The sequence below is a fragment of the Metarhizium robertsii genome (genome assembly GCF_000187425.2).
Source record: "Metarhizium robertsii ARSEF 23 chromosome Unknown MAA_Scf_6, whole genome shotgun sequence".
Classification (NCBI taxonomy): domain Eukaryota; kingdom Fungi; phylum Ascomycota; class Sordariomycetes; order Hypocreales; family Clavicipitaceae; genus Metarhizium; species Metarhizium robertsii.
In genome coordinates, this window is record NW_011942204.1 from 2,251,184 (window position 1) to 2,277,898 (window position 26,715).

The 26,715-nt window shown below is 51.4% G+C and overlaps 5 protein-coding genes across 5 annotated transcripts; 2 read left to right on the forward strand and 3 right to left on the reverse strand.

The window, feature by feature from the left end:
* Positions 1 to 11,091: 11,091 nt before the first annotated feature.
* Positions 11,092 to 13,855, reverse strand: MAA_06167 (centromere kinetochore protein; the record flags this gene model as incomplete). Its single annotated transcript, XM_007824165.1, has 5 exons — positions 11,092 to 11,824; positions 11,875 to 13,012; positions 13,075 to 13,254; positions 13,325 to 13,643; positions 13,697 to 13,855. The coding sequence occupies 5 exons, from the start codon at positions 13,853 to 13,855 to the stop codon at positions 11,092 to 11,094; spliced, it is 2,529 nt and encodes an 842-aa protein (XP_007822356.1).
* A 1,060-nt stretch (positions 13,856 to 14,915) lies between these two features.
* MAA_06166 (Metalloenzyme, LuxS/M16 peptidase-like, metal-binding protein) lies at positions 14,916 to 18,203 on the forward strand (the record flags this gene model as incomplete). The annotated part of the gene is made up of 3 exons (XM_007824164.1): positions 14,916 to 15,682; positions 15,743 to 17,957; positions 18,018 to 18,203. The coding sequence occupies 3 exons, from the start codon at positions 14,916 to 14,918 to the stop codon at positions 18,201 to 18,203; spliced, it is 3,168 nt and encodes a 1,055-aa protein (XP_007822355.1).
* Positions 18,204 to 18,479: 276 nt separating this feature from the next.
* Positions 18,480 to 20,039, reverse strand: MAA_06165 (metallopeptidase; the record flags this gene model as incomplete). The annotated part of the gene is made up of 3 exons (XM_007824163.1): positions 18,480 to 18,905; positions 18,965 to 19,894; positions 20,025 to 20,039. The coding sequence occupies 3 exons, from the start codon at positions 20,037 to 20,039 to the stop codon at positions 18,480 to 18,482; spliced, it is 1,371 nt and encodes a 456-aa protein (XP_007822354.1).
* A 759-nt stretch (positions 20,040 to 20,798) lies between these two features.
* Positions 20,799 to 22,446, reverse strand: MAA_06164 (myosin-like coiled-coil protein; the record flags this gene model as incomplete). The annotated part of the gene is made up of 4 exons (XM_007824162.1): positions 20,799 to 21,293; positions 21,350 to 21,593; positions 21,662 to 22,172; positions 22,254 to 22,446. The coding sequence occupies 4 exons, from the start codon at positions 22,444 to 22,446 to the stop codon at positions 20,799 to 20,801; spliced, it is 1,443 nt and encodes a 480-aa protein (XP_007822353.1).
* A 1,009-nt stretch (positions 22,447 to 23,455) lies between these two features.
* On the forward strand, positions 23,456 to 26,470 carry MAA_06163 (peptidase M16C associated; the record flags this gene model as incomplete). Its single annotated transcript, XM_007824161.1, has 1 exon — positions 23,456 to 26,470. The coding sequence occupies one exon, from the start codon at positions 23,456 to 23,458 to the stop codon at positions 26,468 to 26,470; it is 3,015 nt and encodes a 1,004-aa protein (XP_007822352.1).
* Between the last annotated feature and the right edge of the window lie 245 nt (positions 26,471 to 26,715).

Consider the following 26,715-nt stretch of genomic DNA (forward strand, 5'->3'; position numbering starts at 1 on the left):
ACCACTGAAGTATGTAGGTTCCTGTACTCTTGCTTGGGTCATAGAGTATCCATGGTCAGGATCCCTCGATCCAACAATCCATTCGCCCTCCATCTGACAATCTGACCTCGAGGCATCCAATCAAACAGAAAGTTGCAAAGTAAATTCGCATTACAGTACTACGTACTGGTACTCAGCGAGGCGATCAACTTGCGGCTGGTCGAGAGGCTACCTCGAGGGGACAGGAGCCAACCAAGTTCTGATCTTGGACAAAATGAGAAGTGACGAGCAATCCAGATGTGGCGTCCCGTCCTGGCGCAGACGACGCAAGCGCTAAGGAACCTAACCCAGCCCGCCAGAGAGATGGCGCTATTGTCGGCTGCTTCGTCGAAGAATTATTTGTCTCTTCCAGCCCGCCATTCTTTCTCAAGTATGCGGAGTGCATAAGTGTCTGAGATCTGGCACTGAAATGAGATGATGTGAGGAGGTTAAATCTTGTCCTTATCTAGCCAGCCAAGTCGCACTCACCACACACGGACTGCATTCATGAAATGGTCGAATTTTCGGGGTAGAACAGCGAGTGCGCAAAATCACAACAAAACTCAACTACTCCGTAGAGTCGCCCAAATTTCCTAGTGTCTGTGACATTCGCATCATTAGGGAAGGAAGAATCCCATGTTCTCGCCGACTGCTTGTTATTTTAAGTTTGTGACAATCAGTCGTTTACCAGACATTTCATCATCACTCTAGATTCTCCCCACCGACGTCCAACGAGGAAGGAGCAGCCACGAAACAGAGGAGGCGCAACAGGCTGGCAAGAGAGAGGAAGGAACCTGCTGTTGGGGATGAACGACGGCGAAGCGCACATGCATGTATAGAGTAGAGCACACATATACTCACTCAGACACCTAGAAATCAACCTTGGAAGATAGAACTAGGTCAAGTATAGAGTACTCCGTGCTCAAAGTCCCAAATCTTCTTTCCCCACAGGATTTTGCTTCTTGGTCCTTGTGGTATCGTCCAACCCAGCCCGCATTTCGCAAAATGGCATCAATCGATCCTCTTTTTATTCGAGTCTTGGTAAACTCAACTAGTTCACTAGTAGTTACGTCTACTTATGCGACCTCATTCGCTCCTCATTGAAAAGAGATGCTTTTGCTTGGTGCTCTTCAAATCGGCTCCCTCGGACTAGCCACATCAAACAAAAGTGGCCACCACGTCCCTTCATCACAGAGGAGCAGTCAACTGGTTCCCACCGCGTCGCAACACCGACAATGAACATGTAGCAAGCCTTGCCACTATAGGGATGCAAAGTCAAGCACCGGTACATTTGGTTACGGCACCGCAAGCAAACTCTGAAGAAGTTCCAGCCTGTCAGCCTGATCTACGCGCCCAGCACCTTTTCACGTCTCGTTCACCGACACTCTTGATCAGAATGTCCCTCTTGTCGAGATCATGTGGGAAACTTGCTCAGGGGCTTGTTACCTAACCACAATGGATTCCCCTTTCGCGCCCGCGTCAGTCCAGCGAGGGGCAAATGAAAAACCAGAGTTGGGATGCAAGCGGCCGGCAAGTCGCCAAATTGTCACTAACTGATGATGCCAACACCAAGCTCAGTTGTTATTGGTTCAGCGACAGCCAGAAAGGATGACGCATTCGGCTCGAGGGCCATGTTGAGACACACACGGCGCACCAGAACACCAAGCCGGCTTTGGGCTCTCGCTTGCCAACCAGACCACGCCTAAACCATGCACGATGGCTCGGGGCAGCGCCGAACACGCCCACGCTAACCCTGCTCGAGTCTTGTAGCAACATGGAGGGCTAGACCTCTTGTGGATGTCGCCGCCCCCGGACGATCCTATTTGCTGGGCCGCGCCAAGGAACGATGACGTCCTCAGCTGTCATTCACCCCCATCGGCTGAGCCTCAAGTTTTGCCGACACCCGGGGGGAGAGGGGTTTAAGGGGGGATTGATGGATTTTCACCCCCAAGCCAGGCTGGCCCATGTCAGGGCATGAGACACTGTGTTGACGTCGATGTCGCTGCCCGCTTCTTCTCGAATCAACCTCCTTGCTAAGCCTTGCTTGCCCCGCAATGTCTTCTCCCCTGACAACTAAGTCGGCACTCGGAGACGAAGCATTCACCAACAAAACACACATACATGCTACTTGGTGTTATGATCTTGACGAGAAATGACTGAAATCTGCATCAAGACACGCCCCAAAGCTCGTGTATTTCGTGCATATTTGGCGCCGAAATTGTTCACAAGGTCCCATACGCGTGAAGCGCAGCCATTCACCGCTCACAAATGTACTGTAATCTCTTTAGCTGTCCAATGGATCGTGGGGCCTCTTTTGCCATACAATCTTCTTAGGTAAGCGAGTCTCCACGAGCCATTGGGCAGCTAAAGAGATAGCACTGAGATCTTTGGACAATCATGGCGCTGAATTCGTCGATGGAAAGAAAATAAATGGCAAATAATTAGCAGTGGCAAGGACCGGTAGGATCGTATCGCGTCTAATATCAGCATGAGATGATATTGTCTGGCACCATAGTTTCCAAGTCAACAAGCCCCAAAAAACATCATGTTCTTTCGCCTTTGCGCATTCCAGGGCAACTGCTTGGTTGGTAGCATCAAGGACGAGATGCAGAGTTCAATTCGCAACAAAACAATGGCATGCAAATACTACCAGGAGTGGCCTGCTGCAACATCTAAGCTCTGGGCAACAATGTCTTAGTTACGAGGCAGCACCTAGACAGCCGTGCGCCAGTCTGCACCGCGACATGGAGCTTATTAGCCCCTTCCCGTGGACTCGCATATAGACTATGGGTCAGAGCCGAATCTGGTCATGTCGCGTTGACGAACCTAGAGTCATCGCCAGCTCTACAGTGCCATTACTCTATTTCCAATATCTTATTCTTGGTGCGGGAGCTTTTCAGGGGCAGGCATCGGGTCTCTGCGTGTGAATGACAGCTACAGACGTCAAATCTCTGAGAAACCCGCTCGTCCCAACAGGTCTGGTGTTTTGGACTGGGATGTACATAGGTGCAACGCTGCCGATGATTAGACTTTGTTCTCAGACGTCCTATACGAACTGCTTCGCCCAAGGCCCCATCCCGACCTGCCTCTGTGCGTCGTCGACAGAGTTCACCAAGACGGTACTCGGTACATGCATCGTCTGTCAACGGTGGTAATGACAAGAGTTCACGACCCCCTGAAGCAGGTTGCACACATGTTAAACACCAGACTGGAGTTGACCCATTCAATCAAATGGACTGCGACTGCGGGACGCCCCGCCCGCCTTCAACATGCGGTTGGCTGCGGCGGCTGAGACAGACGAGTGAGCCAAGTGGTCAACACCAGACTTGATTGCAGAGAAATATCGCCGCATGACCTCTTCACAGCCCAGTACAAGCCATGTACCTCTCTTGCTACCCGGCGCTCGAATGGATGCTCGACAAATTGGTTTTGGCCTCAAAGGCAATGTAATAAACGCGCAGCTCTCTTGTTCGGCCCCACGGCGCCATTCTTTGGCTACGTCTGGTCCTGACAGTCTGCCCCTGTTTGCCGAGCTCTTTCTTTGGCGCAGCCGCCGATTTGCGAGAGGATGCTTTGAGTCGGGAAATTTGAGGATGAGTTCGAAACATGGGGATGACTCGCATATTCCCTGGTTGAGCGATGTTTCAAAAGCTCGTCCACGCAGCGCAAGAAAGAGTGTCCTTTGCAAGGGTGGTTGTTGGCTGCTGAGATGAACAATCAATGACTGACTGCAGCCATGATGCTCGCCACCTCGCTGGCACAGGACAAGCCAATTCGATAAATACCCGACCGACATGACGATGAACGTTGGGGCCCCTGGCACGTTCCAGCCCGTTTACGGTAGTACCCCATACTCGGTACGGAGTATACGATGAGATATTCTCGTACATACATACATAGCGTTCGATGCGGTGGAGGACGAGACGCCAGAGTGTAGTATGACGTGGCGCTTTCCTTCAATGTTGGGAAAATCGCGTGGCAGGGAATAATAACGGAATCTCCTGGGAACATTGAATGAGCTTCTGGCGACGCCTCGGTGACCTGATGGCTGGGGAAGAAGGCCCAGGGTTTCATAGGCTTGTCATTCCACTTTTTCTTGGACCATTATTACAGACGGCCGCGCATGGTCGGTCCAACCGCAATTTGCAACGAGACCAAGCAGGCTTTGCGCTGATACACAAGCCCAGGCGAACTGGGCACAGGCTGGAGAATCTTCATAGTACTACTATTCTTCGCCAACAAGGCACCCGCTCGGTCTATGCTATGTACAACAGCAGGCAGGGTACGTGCCATGTCGCCCAAGGACTCGAGCAATCCACGCGAGTGCCTACTACATGTACTTGTGCTACAATGTGCACCGTCACACCAGGCTCCAGCCACCCAGGGCTCTCCCTTGTCAACGGCCAGGGGAGGCTCCGTAGTCTGGCATGCGAGGCAGATATGGGAAGGTTTCTAGAAGTCTCAGGGCCGCCTTGACTTGTTGGAACAGACATAATCCTCCGTACTCCAGACTCGGTTCAGCTACGCAACGATTACCGTGTACGTCCTGCCATACGCGCGCACACACACTCGCACACACATGCCACGGCTCGTCCAACCACAGCCCTGTCAAGCCCCGCGATTTGGTCTCACGTGGGCACGTTGGGGGTATTCGTGGCAATTGATGGGTGGACGGAATTGAGCACACGGAGTAGTCCATCATGACTTACATGTCGTCGGCACAGTCGTGTCGCAGAAGCAGCCGCGCGCGCAGACATGGGCGGGACGGCACAACAAGAAGTGCCCGTCTCAGCGTCATGAGAATTGAGGGCATTGCCATTAATAGCACGGCTTGCCTGACTCACTCTGATTCCAATGCAAAGCATGACTCCGGCGGCCGTGGCCGAGCTCGGCACCGAGCCCGCATCGCATAGACAATGCGGTGCAAGGAGTTGTCTGTTTTATTTTCTCTCGGGTTCCTAGCCACAGCAGGGGACCGACTTGCGACTAGAGAGAAGAGCAGCGCAGCATTTTCTGTTCTGTTGGCAAACCGATGGCATGGTTACATGGTCCCATGACTCCCACATTGGCTTCCCTTGGACTAATGCAAGTCTTGGGACAGAAGGAAGAAGACAAAGACAAAGGATACAGACGAATCTCGGAATTGCTCTAGCGGCTTTTTTGGGGAATTTTTTTTTTGAGCGGCCGACTATAATTGGAATAATGTCGACTCCAAATACGAGAACGCCAAGACTTTTCAAGTCTGGCTGCTCCGTTTGACTATCGCATGGCGAGCATCGGCGCGGAACCCCCTCGCCCACGCGGGTTCAATCAACGCCCTTGATGGAGCTTATCAGCTGCGGTGGTGCTGTCAGAGGCTGCAGCGAGTCCGTGGTAAGTACATTGCTTCCTCCTGTCTTGGCCGACTGGCTTTTTTTCCATGTTGAGAGGGAAGACAGGGTGCGACGGAGGCGGGTTGAGGACACAAAGCAAAGAAGGAAATGACTAGATGGGTAGAACGATGGCGTTGACGAATGTTTTCTTTCCTGTTGGCCTTCTCAATTCGTCTCTTGCTGACTTGAAACGTAATGGCAGAGGTCAGTCCACGCCATTGGCGTACATTGTATGTGCACCTGGGAATTGACCAGCCACGAGAAAGAAGGAAAGAAGGAAACAAACAAACAAACAAACAGAGAGGCGCTCTTTCCACAGACACTATTCAACCCCCCCCCCCCCCCCCTCACCCCCATGTCCTCTCGGCACTCGATTTCTTTTAGAATGCAATTGTTCTATGCATATATTGGATATGTTTTCATCTGGAAATGAAAGAAGCCAGTCACGCTAACGACAAGTACCTATCTTTCCTCTGCTTGAATACAAATGTAGTACCAGTACCAGACCGGACCGTCCACTACAACCGTCGTCGTTCGACCGCCATGCTGGTCGGGTCCGTGTTCACTGTTTTACTGCAATGTTGCTATACGTTGCACGCTAGTTCGATGCGTTCTCACAGCTTTCCAGATAGTTGCTAGTTTCAACACAGGATATGTGGCAGCTGCATTTGGAAACTTGTCATGCGATGCCATGTCATGTTCCCCGCGGCACTCACTCACGGCACACAAGAGAGCGGCAACCGCTTCAGTCACGGCTACACAAGCTCGATTATTCTTCACACGCGCAGCACTGCAGGCTGGAGTCCTTTTCGTACGCTTGCATTGCATGGCTGTTGTTCATCATGCCCTCCCCTGGGCCTGGACCACAGCTTCGGTAGCAAAAGCCACGGCCAAGGACTCGTCCATGTATGAATACAACCTAGCCTCGGCGACACACTTGCAGACCATGACGGCAGAAGGAGGGGGAACTGCCTGGCTCCCATCCAATATTGGCACGAGGTTGAGCACACGCGCATGACTTGGGGTGGTCCATCCGTTCATTGTGGTTTACGCGTTCGTCGCCATAGGAGGAAGAAGAAGAAGAAGAAGAAGAGGGAGAAGAGGGAGAACAAGTTGAGCGAAAAAGTGACAACCGCTGATGCCGAGGCCAATGCATCTCGACGGTGGCCTTTTTGTCCAGCTGCAGCGTTGGCCGCCTCGTTGCAACGCGGTCCCCCAACCCATTCACTCAAAGTCAATTCACTCGGAATTACTACGTGCACATCATGCGCCACAGCCGAGAGCCCTTTGCAACTTTGCAGCATCATGGCCAGAAATCGTCCGTGCCTAGCATGCGTCGGCTCTTCTTTGTTTGCGGTATCTGCCTGTGTGTTTTCTGTGCCTCAGCGCAGTGCAAACACCCCACGTGCCGTCTTGCATATTTGACTCGTCACAACCACGCCTCAACACACCCTCGCCGTCAAGGACCAGAGTTGCTGGGATGGCAAGGGAACTCCCGCTCACGACGGTTGTACATGTTAGATTGTGCACGTTGGAGGAGGGGGCGTGAGACAGAGATCAAATCATTCAGTTCAGTCTTGGATGCTGAGCTGCCTGCTAGCTTGCGTCGCATCTTCAGGCGTGCCATACCTAGACGTAGGCAGTCGGTTTACCTGATAGCCTGACTATTCCGGACCATGGCCTGTGCGGTCCTTGGACGGTTTTGCACCCTTTGTGTAACATGCCGCGGCAGACAAGAGGCACATCATGGGACGACCATGGGACCATGATGAAGGAGCACACATTGACCCTTTTTCAGCCTCGATGCTCCGCGACAGACAAAAATTTCCACCTTTAGCCGGGGCCGAGTTTAGTTGTGGGTATCATTACGTCGTTTGTTGCGCGAGGTTGCAGCTGAACCCTATTGGGCCCTTTGTCCATTCCATGTCGATTGGCGACCGCAAAGCCAAGGCTGAAGGGCTGTCTGTTCAACGTGTTTCGCCGAGGCAAAATATGACTGCATCTCAGCCATCAGAGATGGTGGGCGGGGCCTCTAGTCAAGGCAATGCCTTCAAGAGATGAAGATTGGGATTGCGGCCGTACTCTCATCACCGTATCTGGGTGTTATTCACAATCTAGGTCAGGCTTTTGGGGCGTCTTCTGGTGTGTGGACAGCCTCACCGTCACACATATACATACATACATACAAGCACGCATCAGTTGCGTCGGACAAGCTGCAGGCTGAACCAAATAGGGGCCAGCCAGGATGAAAAATCTGTGTCCGATATCCAATTCCGGTGAGTGGATGCCGTGCCCACCGCCAAACGCAGCTTTGCCGTCGACCCGTCTTTGCTTTTTTTATATGCCACCTGACGTCGACACTGACCGGTTCGACTCGTTCAGACGGATGCCCCTGTTGAGTAGTCCGTACTTACACCGGCTTCTAAAACGGAAATAGGGCCACAAGCGCAAACGCTATGGCTCGCAGTTTCCGGAAAGAACAGACATGGTCTTTGCAGACAGGCCTCATCCCGTGGCCGGGACGGGTGTTGGCCCCCTCCTACACGGCACAAAGAAGGATGCTTGATAAGCCAACGTCACGCGGTATAGACTTTCGTCACGGCAGGTGGTCAAAGTCATCAGAAGGCTGGACAATAAGTGCTGAGTTAGCCAAACAAAGGCCTTGGCTGCTGACACGTTTTGCTGGCCGGCTTGCGTTTAGTTAGCCGAAACTCATCTTTGTGATCAGTTCTGGTCTGCGCGGGGGACATGGCAAGACTATCCTAACCCTCTTCTGCCATGGTCTTAACGGGTTGACAACAAACAGCACCGCACAGCGTATGCAGACCGCATCATCCTTGTCGCCTGTAGGCCCGGTGGCCCAATACAACGACCGCCAGGGTTTCCAAGATATTGAAGAGCCAGACAACAGGCGGCGCATTGCTGACACAAGTTTTGCAACACTACTGCCAATGCGGATAATCTGTGAGCGTTGGGAAGGAACCTTGGCAAAAGCTGAAAAGCTCACGTATCGATTTTTGCATGAGAGGTATGTATGTCCGGGCAAGACACATTGGGCCTCTTGTGTATCCCTCAATCGTTTTAATCGGATTTTGTATCACGTCAACACTGGAGCTCTGGGATATGCGCCGCCTGCCTGGACCCCTCCCTTCTCGCGGTCATGTTGATCCAGATGCACACGAGCTGTCGTTTCGTGGGGTCAAAATGAGAACAGACCGGCCAAAGGGGGTGGAAGACATGCAAGCTCCAGCATCTCGCCCTCTCTGCGTTGTGCTGTGCCTCGGTGGCGTTCGGGGGCCTTCTGTTGGCTAGGCCATGCAAGCTGCCAGGTGTCTTTTGCTAGATGCACCGGCCTGCAGGCATGTGAGCTGGTGATCGGGCCTTGGCTGCAGTAGCCTCATGATGATGCTGCGCTGGAGGATCCTTGACTGTGCTGCCTGGCGATGGCGTTGAGCCACTAGAGTTTTCAGCCCGGGGCCCTGCGGTGACAGGCATGACACTGAGACCTGTGACGTGTGTGGTTCAAATAGAGTTATCTGTCATGGCTTGCGTCTGGTCCGTGTTTTTGGTGACGGGCTGAGGATGGCTGATGAAGGAGGTTGTCGTGCCGACGCACTTGCTGCCAAGCAGAGAGTCGTGCGTTGTCACCATGTAAATAGACGTAATTCTGGTGTATGGTGGCGGATTGTAGAGCGAGATGGAATCCTGCCCTTGCCGCTGTAACTTGAGACATGAACCTTTGGCTTGATACACATGTAGGAAGCCATCCAAGTGCTCATCTGGCCTGGCAAGCGCCATGTTTGTGCGTCCATTTCGCCTATTCTCCTGGTGTTGACGAAGATGCCGCCGCCGCTTTTGGCTCAGTAAAAACCCGAGTACGGAGTGGTGTTCACGTACACGAACGACTCTCATGCCCTGGTTTCCCCAAAGGAAATGCCTTTTCAGGGCCGTTCCATAGCAAAAAGTCTCATCATTGTTACGATCGTGCGTATGAGTGAACATGTATCGAGACTTCCGCCCTGCATCCCGCAATACATGAGCGGCACCCACGAAACCACAAATATCGTCAAGGCAAAACCCATCTTCACAGTACTCAGGCCCCAGCGCTTACCGGAAGCCCAACTGCTCGCCTGCTATCGCACGGCCGGCGGGCATATCGCGACCATGCACCAATGAAACAGAGTAGTATACGGCAAAGCCTCCCTGACATGTCTTGTCTGTCCTCGATACAGCGCGCTCACCCACTAACCCCGACTGCAACAAATCTACACCGTCTCGACATGGAGCCATTGACGCATAATCTGCGAGTCCCCATACCTCCACGACACCGGCGGCGTGCAGCTCATCGCCTGGCCGTCGCATCGGGGAGGCCTTTTGGCCAAGAACCACCGCAATCGTGCTTCGCCTCCCCAGGCAGCGAGTAGTATCTAGACGAAGCGGCCGAGAAGCAGTTGACTTTTCCCAGACGCCATTGTCTCACTCGATTCCCATCCCTCTACCCAATTGCCCAACACGCTCGTCCCATCTACAGTAGGTGTATAACACCGTCGATTGGTGCCGCCCCAACGGCGTAGCCGAACCAGGTGTCATGACTACATTGAACCGACACATGGCTAAAAAAGCAAGCGCAATACCGGATTCTAACTCGCTTTCCAGCCGTTTCCTTCGAAAATAGCCTTTCCTCTTGTCAAACTAAGAAACAGAAACCACAAACAGAAATAGAAATAGAAGCAGAAGCAGAAACCCGCACTGTCCCGCCAGGCGCTACGTAACACCACACAAGACCCAAAGCCACCAAGAGTCTCACAACAGCAGAAACAAAACCACCACCCGTCCAGCTCTGAACTTTGCGTTTTTTTTTCTCTCCCTCCCACGCCCTGCAAGTGCCCAATGCAACTTTCCCCCAAAATCCCATCCGTCGTCAATTTTCATATTTTGCGCCCCTGCCCAGCCCCTCCTCGATCGGTCAACATGGACCATCTATCTATCTCTCGGCCACCCCTATTCCGTTGACCGTCCGCATGCTTCCCCAGCCCCACGAGTCATATATCAACCCTGTGCAACGAAGCCCAATACAGACAGTGCCTCTGGATCAAACGAGAGGGCTTCAAAAACCAAACGGAAATCTCTTCATGTATACTCCGTAGTCCCCCCCCCCTTCGCCTGCAGTCCCCTGTCCGCTGGCCGGGGTGTCCGTACCCGAATCTGGGGAACGTTTTGTCAGGCTCTGCTCTTTCTTCTTTTGACAGCTCGGCGTGGGTCCGTTGGGCCGATGCCGGTTTTTTTTTTTTTTTTGCCCTTCTCAGAACAGAGCCGAATCAGGGAACGGACATGCGTTCAAACTACCGACGGCTGACCATGGCTTGGGGATTTGGAGGAATTGGGTATGAGGAGCGTCGAGGGTGTGTACATGTACAACAGTGCGTGCGGCTGGGCTTCTGAAACGCGAACAACGCGAGGAATTGATAGTCTGGTAGCTTGGATGTGTTGTGCAAGTGATTTCGGTGGTTGTTGGTTTTTTTTATTTTTGCCAAGGCTGTACTCAACTGTGTAGCACATGGGATACATTCATGCAATGATCGCGGAATGTAGAAAGACCTCTCCCGTTGGGCGAGACAATGATTGAAAATGAGTAGATTGCTGCAACAAAGTTGGGGGCATCTGCAACTCTATGAATTAATCTACTGTAAATCTTCATGCCTCATAAATCAACGGCGGGGTATTGTGTGTTTTGGATCTCCTTGATGGTTTGCCTGGTTCGAGGGTTCTCTTCGAAACTGGCCTTGATCAAATCCACAATCTCATCCACCGTAAAATAGTAGCTCAGCTTTTGCTCGCACCACAGGGCCCTTATGCCGTTGAGATCGCTCTGCAACACTTCGCCAAGATACTTTAAGCGCGGCCAATTAGGCGCATATTGATCTGTGGTGGCCGCTTCGTTTCGAGTTGGTTCCGTGCCTTTCAGTTTGCTCGGGAGAAACAAGTCGTCGAGCGATGTTGTCGTAGCAATGAGGTTAGCAATGTTATACGCTTCATCCTGTCCTATAGACGGCATGTCTAGCACGTCTGTGATTATGCGATTGGCGAGTGCGTCCACAAGAGAGCCGATGGCTTGAGACCAAACTGATCGCGCCAGGATATTCTCCCAAGTTGTGGCCATGTATCGGATGCGTGCCATTCCAGATTCGATTGCTGCTTCTGGTTCATCTTGGAGAATGATGCTCTGGGAACTTCCCACCAAGTCCTGTAGAACTGTTCTCTGAATACTCATCTCACTCGCGTAGCTTCTGTTGGCAAAATTTTGGAGCGTCTTGATGTCATTCTCAAGACGTAGCATGTTTCGCGCTCGTGCTGCAAGGTCCTCTCGTTTTTTCCAAGCCTCGGAGAACTTCGTAAGCTGTTCTGCAATATACATGGCATCGTTATACAGATACCTGCGATTATTAGTAAAATATCATAGTCATAGGTATGTTTTGTACCCTACATGTTGCCGCCCACATTGAGGGAGTAGTAATAGGGCGAGATGGCTCTGAATAACGCCAAGGCGAATGTCGGCAAACTGAAGAGGCCTGGAGCCGTAGACGCCACTAGTTGATACTTCTCTCCATCCGCTGTCAAGGCCGCGCCGTCCTCGAGAACTGCCATTATCAACCCCAAAACGGGCTCTGGCATGCACGAAATATAGTAAGTCTCCTTGAGAACAAGCTCTCTCGTCTTCTCTGGTGAGGATTCCATCTTTTGCTTCTTTGGTGAGGGTTTCGAGACTTCTGGCTCCGCAGATGTTTCCTCATCACCCCAGCCCCAAGCATCAGCTCCAGCATCGTCTTCGACCTCAGACTCCTTCGCGTCTCCAGCCGCCTGCTTGGAGTCGTCGTCATCCTCCCAGCCCCACGCGTCAGCACCGTCGTCTTCTTTAGCCTGTGTGGGTGGTTCAGGCTCCTGTGTCTGATCATTCCATGCATCGTCCCAGGCAGCACCCCAGTCATTCGTATCTGCTGCGGCGCCGGCGCCAGTCGTAGCCAGTTCTTTGCCCTCGGCCACAGTGACCATGTGTTTCTCGATCTTTTCCACTTGCTTAGGCTTGCCGATTCCATTGGCGAGCTTGGTTCGAATATTATCCAGTGCAGATTCCCGGCATCGTCCTAACCACGTCATGTGCGATTTGGAGACCCACTCCTTTAGCTCATCGAAGCCGGTATAACCATTTGTCTCTAAAGCGGTGCAGAATGTTCGGGCGACTTGAATAATACTCTGAAACGTAGGGATCTCGGACAGCGATGACGGAACTGCTGGGTTGAGCCATTGCTGGATTAACCGGGGTGTGAGATCAGGCATCATGAAGTTGACTAGACTGTCGAGTAACTCCATTGGCACTTTTTTCGCAACAAAAACCAGGACCAGCTCTAAATCCGAAAGTAACGCAGCCACAGATCCGTCACTGCTTCCCGTTAGGCTGAGTTCGTCCCCTTTGGCTGCAACAGAAGGCGCCGGTTGTTTGGTCTTGTCCATTCGAGGAGAAATAAGAGATCCGTCCAGGTTTCGCCAGAGCTGTTCCATACGCTCATCCGTCTCTTTGTATGCTTTCAGACCAATGACTGCATCCGACAGGGTCATGCCGCCCTCTGTGGTCTGTTAAAACAAAGAAAGGCGACGAAAAGATGATTGTATGCTTGTCGATACGTACCAGGTAGGGATTCACGAATAGACACCTTTCTCTCCTCCACATTAAACTGAATCAATTCCTTCCAAACATTATTGAATACTTCATGAACACTCGACTTGAGCTCGAAGGCTCGATGGTCCAGACGTCTGAGAATCCTGCAGGACTTGCTAACACCGATTCGGTCGATGGCAGTCCAGGATTCTGCACCATCTTAGCATCATATTCACCAGTATCTCACTCAACACGTAAACATGGCGGGAAATGGACGCACGTTCAAGAAGATGTAAGGAGTCGACGACACGTCGTTCACTCCTTGCAGTGTCAACCTGACCCAGCAGCTGATTTGCTGTTTTGATATTGTTCAATACCTCGTGGAGCTGCCGGCTGTATTGGAGTTCACGATTGAGAAACTGAGCCTTCTCCTCGGCATCCTCAATTGCCTCTCCTGACACGTCGGGTGCCTCCGATTGTCGTATGATTTCGTTGGCAATGGTCTTGGATCGAATAATGTCTTCCTGCAGCGTCTTGGCATTCTGCACCCATGAACTGACATCATCTCTGGTCTCCTCGTTGATAGTATGTATTTCGGTCTGCTAGCGTGTTAGATAGTACACATTGCGTCTGCGGGATAGATAATGCACACTTCGAGGTCGGCCTTAGCCCCGGTTAGAGCGCGGATGGCAGGCTCGAGATCTATGTCGGATACGGGTAGCAGAGACGAGTCATCCTCGGGGAATACCCGTTCTAGAGAGAAGGCGACAATAGCATCGCCAAGTTGTCGTGGCTCAGCCGCCGCCGCCATGGCTGATGGAGGGAATTTATGCCGGTCGCGAATGTTCTCTACCTCAGGAGCCCAGAGCTTGGAAGCAGAGTCATGCAATCGTCGGAAGGGTGTAGGAGAAATAGAAGGAACTAATGACGTTGTATCATGGTGATGGAGATGTTTGGTATGGCATGAAGCTAGTGCGATGGGTAGCGGATGTGCATCTAGGTACAGTCGGCGGCAGGTGCAAGCTGGCCACCTTGGAAGCTCGGTGGTAAGGCGACTAGGCCCTCTGGAGAAAGTTGAAGGTGCACATGTGCCGGGTAGTCTGCGCCATGCCAGCTGAACCCCACCGTCCCACAGCCTGCCTCGCCCGGGTTTGCAGCACAATGGGGTGTCTCTGAATCGTCTAGGGAGTAGTTGCTTCCTGAGCCATCTGCAGGCTGGAAACATCACCTGACGACTCATTGACACCTCCTTTCTGTTGAGCTGGTTATTGTCGAGGTCCGTCCGTTTTTCTCCAACTCCGACGTCCGCTCTACTCCCTCCATCTTGTTGGTTGGGTGCTTTGGTCTCGTGTCTACCCGCTCGAAAAACGTCAAGGTAGCCAGCCGCGGGGTAGTTCAAGCCTCTTTTCCAGACGCAAACGAAACCCAACTCCTTGCAATTGGGCTTTCTAAAAATTATCCAGTGACAAAAACAACTTCTCGCCTCCAAGTGTGGGCCTTCTTCGCAATATATCCATCCACTTGTTATATACTGTGTGTCGAGTGGTGAGTTGGTTGACCAGCATCCCTCCTCAGAGTTTCTTCCTTGACTCAGTCTGACGAGCCATGTCATGACTTATCACTTGCTTTCTTTTCGCTCGCCCCTGGCCTCAGCCCAACGGTCCCTCATCATAGCCTTTCATTCTCTTGAAAATACTTCTTGTTCCGTTATATTTTTTGTCAACTCTCCAACTCTTGCTCAAAAGCTGTTTGAGTTGGAAGACCCAGCAGTGCTGAGCCACCCTAGACATCACCAGACAAACTTTGCCTAAGCACCTACTGACACCCCAGGGCTCTGTCGATAGTTGGTTTCTGTCTCAGTGCACATCGCCATGCCTTCAACAACGCGGCAGTCTTTGTTCCGCAAGGTTCAAAGCTTCAAGACCGACTATGCTCCATGCACAATCACCCAGTATGTGTCGGAGCGAAGCGGCATGCAGGTCGTCGTTGCCGATCGACAAGGCCCCAAGATTAATGGATACTTCACCTTGGCTACCGAGATTTTTGATGACTCTGGTGCTCCGCATACTCTGGAGCACCTGGTGTTTATGGGTTCCAAGAGCTACCAGTTCAAGGGCCTTCTGGACAAGCTGTCCTCTCGCGCATACTCGGGTACAAATGCTTGGACCGCAACAGACCATACCGCTTACACCCTTGAGACAGCAGGCTGGGAAGGATTTGCACAGGTTCTTCCCGTCTACCTGGAACACATTATCCTACCTACAATTACCGATGAAGCAATCACCACCGAGGTTTGGCATATTGACGGCCAGGGTAACGATGCTGGTGTGGTTTACTCCGAGATGCAAGCTGTCCAATTCCGCAGCCCCGAGATCATGGATCTCAAGGCCCGTCGTCTGTTATACCCAGAAAATGTGGGATTTCGTTATGAGACGGGTGGTATGACTGAAGCATTGCGTGTTCTGACACCGGAGCGCATTCGCCAATTCCACCGTGACATGTATCAACCACGTAATCTATGTCTTGTTATCGTAGGCGAGACTGACCACGTCGACTTGTTGCAAATTCTGGATGAGTTTGAGGAGAGCATCAAGGACGACATTCCGCCTTTGGACGCCAAATTTGACAGGCAAGTACCGTGAAACCAATGGCCAAAAGATGGAAAAGTGGCCTCTCACTGACCTATTTTTGCCCGCAGACCTTGGCTTGATTCCGCCCAACCCCCTGCGCTGAAAGAGTCGATTGTTACTACCGCTGAATTTCCTGAAGAGGATGAATCGGTTGGCGAGATTCTCGTTGGGTTCTTCGGGCCCAACTGTGTCGATCTGATTGAAACTTCTGCTCTCAACATTCTGCTCACATATTTGTGCGGCTCGTCGGTTTCCGTCCTGGAGAACGTGTTAGTCGAGAAAGAAGAGCTTGCCAGCTCTGTAACACAATGGTGGGAAGCCCGACCAAACTCCGTAATATGGCTTCAGCCGACGGGTGTCGCAACGGAAAAGCTCGAGTTTGTGGAAAAGCGGCTCATGGAGCTTCTGAAGGAGGTTGCCAGTAAGCCGCTTGACATGGAATACATGCTCGAATGCATCAAGCGAGAGAAGCGTCAAGTCAAATTCCACGCAGAGACCTCAGAGTCGTTCTATGCGACCAACATCATTACTGATTACCTTTTTGGTAAGCGAGACGGCTCGACACTTCAAGAGCTTGGGACTCTTAGTGAGTACGATGTTCTGGAGAAGTGGACAGACGAGCAATGGCGAGCTTTTTTGAGCAAGTGGATGGCTCACGCCCACCATATTTCTATCCTCGGCAAACCGTCACATGAACTAGCCAAGAAAATGAAGGCTGATGAGGAGACCAGAATCGCCAAGAGGAAAGAAGAGCTCGGGGCAGAGGGACTAGAAAAGTTAGCTAAGCGCCTTGAGAATGCTAAGAAGAAGAATGACGAGCCCATCCCGGCCGAGGTCATTGATCGGTGGAGTGTCCCTGGCACAGAATCGATCCATTTTATTGAGTCTGATACTGCACGATCAGGACGGGCCAAATCAATTGGTTTGGGGATCGGTCAGGCACAGAAGGTCATTGACTCTGCCACAGATGGTAAACTACCACTCTTCATCCAGTTCGAGGATGTGCCCACCAACTTTGTTCACATCACCATTCACCTGGGCACTTCGCAAGTACCATTTGAGTTGAAACCACTTTTGTCCATATTTAGCGACAACTTCTTCAACACTCACATCTTGCGAGATGGCAAGCAAGTTGACTTTGAGCAAGTCGTTATGGAACTTGAGCGGGACAGCATCGGCTATAACATTGGATCTGCTCGCTCGCTTGGTGATGCAGACGGTTTCATGATTGGTTTCCAGGTCGAGCCTGATAAGTATTCTGCCGCAGTCCATTGGTTGCGAACTATGATGTTTGACTCCGTTTTTGATCCCCAGCGTCTTGGGGCTGCCATCACCAAGGCCCTCGCCGATATTCCTGAAGCTAAGCGTGACGGCCGTGGAATGGCTGCAGAGATCGATACCGCCATCCACATGGATAAGACATCCTTGGCCGTAGCCAGGCGCACCCTGGTCAAGGCCGTCTATCTGAAGCGCCTCAAGAAGCTCCTCAAGAGTGAGCCAGAGAAGGTCATCCAGTGGTTCAACACCATTCGCAAGTCGCTTTTTACCTTTCAAAACATGCGCTTCCTCGTCACCGCAAATGTGTCCAAGCTTCAAAATCCCATCACCACCTGGAACGCCCTCGCAGAAACTTTAACGACCCAAGAAGCCATGGTTCCCATTCCCAAGTTGGTAAACCTCCTCAATGATGAAGGCCGCAAACCAGGCTCCGTCGGCGCCATCATTGTGCCCATGACTACACTCGATAGCTCGTACTCGGTTAGCACCGCACCAAGCATCACATCCCTCTCGGATCCCAAGTTCCCCGCCATCATGGTAGCAATCGGCTACCTGGAGACTGTAGAAGGACCTCTCTGGAACGCTGTCCGGGGCGCCGGGTACGCCTACGGCTCTTACTTCTCACGGAACGTCGAATCGGGCCTTCTGTCCTATCGCGTGTATCGCTCCCCAGACGCCTACAAAGCCATTTCTGCATCCCGAGACGCCATCCGCAAGATTGCCGTCGGCGAAGTGCCCATCGATAAGCATCTTCTCGAAGGGACCATTAGCCAAATCGTCGTTATGTTTGCCGACGAGCAAGCGACCATGCCGAGTGCCGCTCAACAAAATTTCGTACGTAGCGTCGTACGTGGCCTTCCCAAGGATTGGAGCAAAGACGTGCTCCGGCAGGTGCGGGATGTCACCGTTGACGAGATGAAGAGTGTTATGCAAGAGTTTATTTTGCCTTGTTTTGAACCGGGGAAGAGCAATGTAGTGGTTACTTGCGCCAAGTTAATGTCTGAGGTATGTGCATGCGACGTAATAGAACACAAGGCTATAGTTTCTGGGCTAACGAGGTTGTAGAATATGGAAACCGCCTTTAAAGATATGGGATACAAGGTGCAGACCCATGAATTGAGCTATTTTCATGACGATTATGGCCTAAAAGCTGGCGAAGAAGAAGAGGAAGAAGAGGAAGACGAAGAAGACGAAGAAGATGAAGGCTCGGAAGGTTCATATGACGACGATGACGAATCGGATGAAGATTAGAGTAGCACGGTTCTCACGAATTGGGCATAGACATTGTACTTAGGCTAGACTTACAATATGCGGCAATAGAGCCCTTGGGACGACATGCCAAGTCTTCGCAAGATACCTAGGTAGCAAACAGACTAGATGTATTTTCTTCCGACCAACTCTTCTACTGTACACCAGCATTTAATTCTACCTCTAGGCCACAGACTTCAGCAATTATAGATGCCCCATCTATTTAGAATTCAGCCTCATAAGATATCCTCTATTCATTCTCATTCAAGACCTTTGGCCTCACAACTCATCACGTCCAGTAGCCGTCGCAACACCCTCCTTGTCCTTTTCACTTGTGAGCGAGTCCTTTGGCTTCCAATCAAGGGCCTTGAGACGCTCAGACAGATGGGGATGCGAGAAGTGATAGCTGGCATACATCCAGTCGGCGTCCATGGTGCTCAGGTTCTGAGCGTGCAGCTTGATTAGAGAAGAGGCCAGCTGCGAGCGGAAGCCCAGACCCTTTGCGAAGTCGTCTGCCTCGAATTCAAATTTGCGAGAGAGGATGTTGAGAAGCAGCTTGATGACGGTGTCCATTGGGGAGAGGGCGTCGCTGAAGAGAATGAACCCGATAATGATGGGGTGGGTGGTGTGGAAGCCAAACGCATTGTAGAGGGACACGTTGTTGATGAAAACAGAGAAGAGAGAGAAGACATAGAGGAGATGGGCCTGGAATTACGATCAGTGGATTGAATTTTGAGCGATGATGACGAAGGATGGGTACTTACCTGAGCGATGCCAAAGAGACGCGTTGTGTGGCCGAGCTTCCAGTGACCGAGTTCGTGGGCAAGAATGGCAATGATTTCATCGGTCTTCGTCTTTTCAATCAAGGTGTCGTAAATGACAATGTGCTTCTTCCAAGGCAAACCGTAGAAATAGGCATTCGAGTGCGCGCTTCGTTTGCTTCCATCAATGACAAAGAGCTCTTGTAGGGGAAACTTGTGAGAAAGAGCCAGCCCCTCGACCTTGGTCTTGAGTTCGCCTTCCTCGAGAGGAGACAATTTGTTAAATAGGGGCTGGATAAAGATCGGGTACGCAGTCGTAGTAAATAGCTGCAAGCCAGCAGAAAAGACCCAAAGATAAAACACAAACTGGTTACCGGTCTTCTGGATAATCTTTAAAAAGGCGGCCAGAATAGGAGGCACGAGGGCAACCGTCAACAGATTCGTCTTGATCATGTCGGTGATGAATAGTTTTGGCGTCTGCTTGTTGAAACCAAACTTCTCCTCCAGCACAAAAGTGCTGTACACGCGCGTGGGGAGTGAAAGGAACTGTTGGATGACGATGAAGGTGAGAACAAAGAGGATGGAGTGGCTAATTTCGCCGGTGAATCTGGAGGGAGCCCATTTGAGGAGTAAATCGCCCGTCCAGGACCACAACTTTGGGAGAACATCGAGTTGAATAAATGCAACGTTTTGGATCTGCGCCCAGAGGCCGGAGATGATTTCGAACTGAGCTTTGGCGCGACCGTAGGCTTGAGACTTGTCAAAAGTTTCTTGCGAGATTTCCTTGGAGAGCACGGCGGGGGGTTTGGTCTGTTGGAGAATGCGATATTGGCGAAGGGTGAGGAAGGATTCAAAGAGGTATTGACCGACGGAAAAGCCGAGGATGAGCTTCTTCCAAGGGAAGAGAGGGCGATCGAGGTACCGCGCGAGGCGCTGTGTTGGATTGTGATGTTAGCGAGTCGTGTTCACGATGACGTGATGTGGGCGGAAGATGGGCAGTGAGATGCGATGCGGATTGATCGAGTCTGTTACATTTAGTGATAGCATCAATTGGTGAACCTACCTGGAGAAAATCCATTTTGGCGACGACAGCTACAATCCAGATTGGATTGATGGTATGATGGAAGGGGAGCGAGGGCGGAAGAGAGAGCAAGCGCGCGATGTGCGGAGCGCTGGATCTGACAACTGTGTCCTGTCTTATCGATTTGGTCCATTCAGTTTTAGGCTACGCTGCGTTTGGGTGGGCATGCACGGAGGAGCCAGGACGGTGTTACATTTGCCCGGCAAGTAATGTGAGACCACTGTTACTGAGCAAATTATGCAAGACAGTTTACTCGTGCACTTCAGCGTTGGATAGATGAAATGGGCTAATTTGTCCCATTAATACGCTGAGAAGGTCTGATACGCTAGGGACGCCTTCAATGTTGGCGAACGAGGCAGCAAGCTGACTACACCATGGCGGGCATGAACTCGAAGTGGAATGAAGCTCATCTACCGCCGCCTTCTTTACGTAAACATACAATGATACGATACTCCGTAATACTGTCAAACCAAGATCCAAGCACGGCATAATAATAGCCTACAACGTCCCCTTGTGCCTTTTCTAAGCCGCACGGAAGATGGCCTTATACCCTTGCAGCGGCATCAGTGTGACGTCCACTTTCGGTGCCTCTGACGACAGCTTGACTGGCAACGCTAATTCAACTCTGAGAGTTTCCGGGCTGTCCTGGGCGCGGTTTGATTGCATAAGGACACAGCGTAGAGGCTCAGTCGTCGGCATGGCGGCAAATTGTGGATTGTCGGTCAATGGCGCTCGCAGCATTTCCAACAAGCCATCCTAATGTCCGTTGGTAGCTGCAGTTGCTTGCTGCTGAGTTGGTGCTGGTGGCCGTTCTGGTCCGTACGGCACTGGCGCGGGCTGTTTCTGCACAGGTTGAGGCTCTTCCTCAGTATCGTCATCGAACTCGCTCAGTTCTTCATCTTCGCCTTCGTTTGAATAGTCGCTCTCGTCGTCGCCCTCAGCCCCTCCTTGGTTGTCTGAATACGCGTTTTCCATGACGCTGGCTAGTCCTGGAGGACCCTTTCGTCCCTGGTGCTGCATCTGCTGTATGATACTCATGAGTTTGTTCACTTTTTTCTCGGCAGAGTCCACTTGCTTCTTCCACCCTTGACGTTCTTCAGCCATGCGGATGATATTAGCGGCCGTTGCATCTTTCTGTCTCTTGAGCGCTTCGTTCTCCTTTTCCAGTCGCTTGCCCTTCTTGGACATATCTTCCATTTCCTTTCGAAATGACAAGAACAAATCGTTACTATTGTTCAGAGTATCCTCAACCTTGAGCCCCTGTTGTTAGCCGATTCAAAGGACAGAGGCACGTGCGAATCTCCCACCTGTTTGAACTTCTCAACATAGGTATTCAACTGATTTCGAAGCTCAGTTTCCGTCTTGGTAAAAGCTTGTACTTGGGCTTGAAGGTGGCGCGCTTTGCTCGCCTCGGCCTCGGCGGTTTTCTTCTCTCGTTCATATCGTGATTGATGATACTGAACTTCCAGTTCCTTCGTTCGCATAAGGGAGTGGAAATGTAGCTCACGCAGTTCGTATTGTTCGATGAAAGACTTGAACCTGACACGGAATCTGCAACAACACGCAATTAATGCCAAGATTACAAAGATTCAGGAAGCTCACCCCTGTTGTATACTCACAGTTCATCAACTTCCATGTCCACCACCTGTTTTCGCGGGGTGTCTTTCTCTTCCTGGTAGCCTTCCAATTTAGATAAAACGGTGGAGAATTTCTCATCCCAGGAAACATTATTCCGCTTCTGTGTAGTCTGGAGTTCTTTGTTCTCATTCTTTCCACGCCACACGTTAGCACATTGTCTCCAGTTGGTCCCTGTCCGAAATGGCTCGCCGTGTGTTCTGACCTTCATCTTATTGTTGTCCCGCTGTAACTCACGACACAGTTTTTCAAGCTTCTCCTTCAATCCGACTGTCTTGCCAAGTTCGGTTCGACCGCTATCTCGCTCCTTTTGCAGAGTATCGCCTCGCTTCTTGTTCCTTTGGTTCTCCTTCTCAAGGCGTCGCATATCAGCCAGGAGTTCACTGGAGCGTTTCGTCAGGTGTTCAATTTTCTGCATATCGTCCATTTTGGCGACCTGTTGCATCAAATCTCGGTTGGCTCTTTTGACTTCCCGTTCTGTATGGGCGGATGGGACTGATTAGCAATGAGAGACATGGTAAGGCCTTGATGTGGAGGCCCATGAGACCTGAAGCGCAAGTATTCGCTCAAACCTACCGATCTCAAGTTCTTGGTCTTTTTCTCCAGCGGCATCCTGCTCCAGCTGAGAGATACGGGCCTGGAGCAGCCGTGATGCTTCCGACGAGTCGATGGCTTTCTTCCCCTTCCCCTTCTTACCCGGCACAGGCGCGGAATGAACATGGCCATCGTGACCGTTAGTCAATGCTGGTTCTACTTGACCCGAAGGCATGACGTGCGAGGTGTGCTGACGCCTCTAAGATGGTCAAGGGGGCGAAAAGATTTCACGATTGTCGCAACATGGGGGACAGAGACCGTTTTTGAGAAAGAATGGTGCGGCTTAGAGTTGACGTCGAGATTTCGCCGGGTGGGACAAGCCGGTAAGCGAGGATGTGTTGGGGCGAAAGGATCGGTGCGTTCTGGTTCGGAGACGACCGTGACGATGGTCAGAACTGGAGGCCGGTAACCTGAATGGCCAGGTTAGCAACTTCTGCGGCGATGTGATGTGAGGGTGCTCTGCCTCCTGCATGCAGCCCAATCAAGCCGTGCAAACACGCGGGCTTTGAGTAGAATGATCACTTACAGATGCGGATACTTGCGCTGCAGAGAGAGATCAGATTATGAGAAGTTGAGCGAGCAGACAGACTGCGGGCGAGTGAGCAGTCTTCGCACGGATGTCGAAGTCGATTGCGTGGGCGTATTCAAATCCGTTTTTACTGAGGCCGAGAAGGGCATCGAGGAATGGCATTAGTGCATTAGGGGCAAGACACGTGTGAGCCTGTGGGACTCTGTTATGACACTATCAGGCCTTGCCTTGCTGTACTGGACTGACAGTAAATGTCTGGTCATCATTCGCTGGCAATCCGTCTTGAGCTCCACTGAAGGTTCCGCTGAAGCCGTCAATTGTCTGCAGCTGAGCGAGTACCTGGCTCTGCGCACCATGCTCTCAGTCCAATAACCGGCTTCTGCATGTGGCGTCAAGTATGACTAAGGCTCGCAATCCCTTGGAACTTTTATTATGCCCTCGGGGCTGGGGCCTCCGTCACCATCTTCGCCAACATCCGGAGTCTCTGGTCAATATTCAAGCAATTCCAGCTCCACACTTTGCTCCGGTACACCCGTGAGTGATCTGTCCTGGATGCAGCGCGTGTGTTTGAATTTCTGATCGACCTCTTTCTGTATACTATTGTATTATTAGGATCATTCGCCTCCATTCATACTTCTTGGCGACTCGGGCCATCATGCTTCGAAATGCTGCCAACGCAGCTCGCAAAGCTGTTACAGAGCTGTCGCAATATCCCAAGCCAGGCGACAAGCTTCATGGCTTCACCCTTGTGCGCTCCAAACATGTCCCTGAGTTGGAACTGACGGCATTGCATCTGCAACACGATAAGACTGGTGCTGACTACCTGCACATTGCTCGAGAAGACAGCAACAATGTTTTCTCCATCGGCTTTAAGACGAACCCTCCGGACGACACCGGTGTTCCGCATATTCTCGAGCACACGACTCTATGCGGTAGCAACAAGTATCCCATTCGCGATCCCTTTTTCAAGATGCTACCCCGGACTCTATCCAACTTCATGAACGCCTTTACAGCCTCCGACCACACTTTTTACCCGTTTGCGACCACAAATGCGCAGGACTTCAAGAATCTCATGTCTGTATATCTGGATTCTACCTTGCATCCACTGCTTAAACAGTCTGATTTCACCCAAGAGGGGTGGAGGATCGGGCCCGAGAACCCTCTTGGAGAGACTGCCGAGAGCAAGAAACTGGTGTTTAAGGGTGTGGTGTACAATGAAATGAAGGGCCAAATGTCGGATGCTGGGTATCTCTTCTATATTCGTTTCCAGGATCACATATTTCCGGCTATCAATAACTCAGGTGGCGACCCTCAAAAGATTACCGACCTGACGTACGACCAGCTCAAGAATTTCCACGCCAACCACTACCACCCTAGCAACTCCAAGCTGTTTACCTATGGTGACATGCCCTTGGTTGACCATTTGCAAGAGTTAGATGCTAGATTGCAGGCGTTTGCAAAGAAAAATATCGATGAAGAAATTCACCAACCAATAGACCTTGATGGCCCTTGCGAAGTCACACTCAAGGGCCCCATGGATCCCCTTGTCGACCCTGATCGTCAGTATAAGACTTCAGTGTCATGGATCACTGGAGATACTACTGATGTCGTCGAGTCTTTCTCCATCGCATTACTCTCTACCCTTCTGATGGATGGCTATGGCTCGCCTCTCTATCGCGGCCTAATCGAGACTGGCATGGGAGCTGACTGGAGCCCGAATGCGGGATATGATAGCTCTGCCAAGCGAGGAATTCTTTCCATTGGCCTGACTGGAGTTCAAGAATCCGATGTTCCCAAGCTGAAGGAAACAGTCCAGGGAATATTGAAGCAGGCTCGTGATAATGGCTTCGACAAAACTAAGATTGATGGGGCGTTGCACCAATTGGAACTGTCTCTGAAGCACAAGACCGCCAATTTTGGGTTCTCTATGCTCAATAGACTTAAGCCAAAGTGGTTCAATGGAACCGACCCGTTTGACTCTCTCGCCTGGAACGACACCATCTCAGCATTTCAGGCGAAGCTGGCCGAAGGCGGTTATCTCGAGGGTCTTATTGACAGGTACCTACTTAACGACAATACCATGATCTTCACAATGGCACCGTCTCTTACTTTTGGAGAGGACCTTGTAAGGGAAGAACAGCAGCGTCTTTCTTCCAGGATTGATGATGCTATTCAGAGCGCTGGGGGCGAGGAGAAGGCTCGACAGAAGTTTGAGCAGCAAGAGCAGGAGCTTCTTGTCGAGCAAAATAAGACCAATTCCGAAGATCTCAGCTGTCTGCCGACTGTCCACGTGAAAGATATTCCAAGAACGAAAGAGCCAGTAGTGGTGCGTGACGAAGTTCAAAATGGCACAGCAATTCAGTGGCATGAGGCACCCACGAATGGATTGACCTATTTCCGTGGCATCAATACCTTGGAAAATTTACCCGACGATCTTAGAGAACTTGTTCCTCTCTTCACGGATAGCATTATGCGCCTTGGAACTAAGGATATGGCCATGGAGCAGCTCGAGGACCTGATCAAGCTGACCACTGGCGGAGTCTCTGTGGGATACCATTCCACTCCATCACCCACCGACTACAGTGCATCTAGCGAAGGCATCGTTTTTACTGGCATGGCCTTGGATCGAAATGTCCCTGTCATGTTCGATATTCTCCACAAGCTAGTCCTGGAGACGAATTTTGATGCTCCAGAGACAGCCCTCCGTATTAGACAGCTGCTCCAAGCCTCCGCGGATGGCATTGTTAACGATATTGCCTCGTCGGGCCATCGCTTTGCTGTGGGCTATGCTGAATCAAGCATTACACGAAGTGCATGGCTACGCCAACAAGTTGCCGGCCTTTCCCAGGTTAAACTAGTAACTCGGCTAGCCGGGCGCCCAGAGTCTGATCAGTTTGAAGACGTCATCAGCAAATTGAAGCAAATCCAACAGTTTGCCCTGTCAAGCGACAACATGCGAACGGCAATCACCTGTGGTACCGAGAGCGTAACCCAAAACTCTAACTCCCTCCAGTCCTTTATGAAGGCTCTCCCTCAAGGTGTTTCGGATTTGAAGAACCCGGAGCCGCGGAGACTCCCCACTGACCGCAAGACTTTTTTCCCCCTACCTTATCAAGTATATTATGGAGGATTGTCTGTACCGACAGTGTCCTACACGGCGCCTGATGGCGCGCCGCTTCAAATACTCTCACAGCTCCTCACCCACAAGTACCTGCATCACGAGATTCGCGAGAAGGGCGGAGCCTACGGCGGTGGAGCCATGTACAAGCCGCTAGATGGTCTGTTTGGTTTCTACTCTTACCGTGACCCCAATCCCCAAAATACCATGAGCATTATGCGAAATGCGGGCAGGTGGGCCGTCAATAAAGAATGGTCGGATCGTGATCTAGAGGAGGCCAAGATTTCAGTCTTCCAGGCCGTCGATGCACCTAAGGCTGTCAACCAAGAGGGCATGGGCAAGTTCCTCTCCGGCATCACGGAGGACATGAGACAAAAGAAGAGGTATCAACTCCTGGATGTGTCAAAGGACCAGGTCAAGGAAGCTGCGCAGAAATATCTCGTAGACGCAATAGAAAGGGGTGAGGAGCGTACGGCTTTCCTCGGCGAGCGTCAGTCATGGGTGGATGATTCGTGGAAGACGCAGGAGATGAATGTCGCAGTTGGCGAATGATTTCGCAACACGGAAGTTCCAAGCCGAAATGAGACTGCTTTAGGGCACAAGCATGCATTGGACATCCGCATGGGTGATTATGGAAGCACTACCCGATGCTACGATCCGTGGACATTACGATACAGCGATTGGGCAAGCACGCCATCGCTATAACATACGACAAAAGTGTACGATTTTATCCCTCATATACATACACGCATATGGACAAGACGCAAGACGCAAGACGCAAGACGATATATAGACGA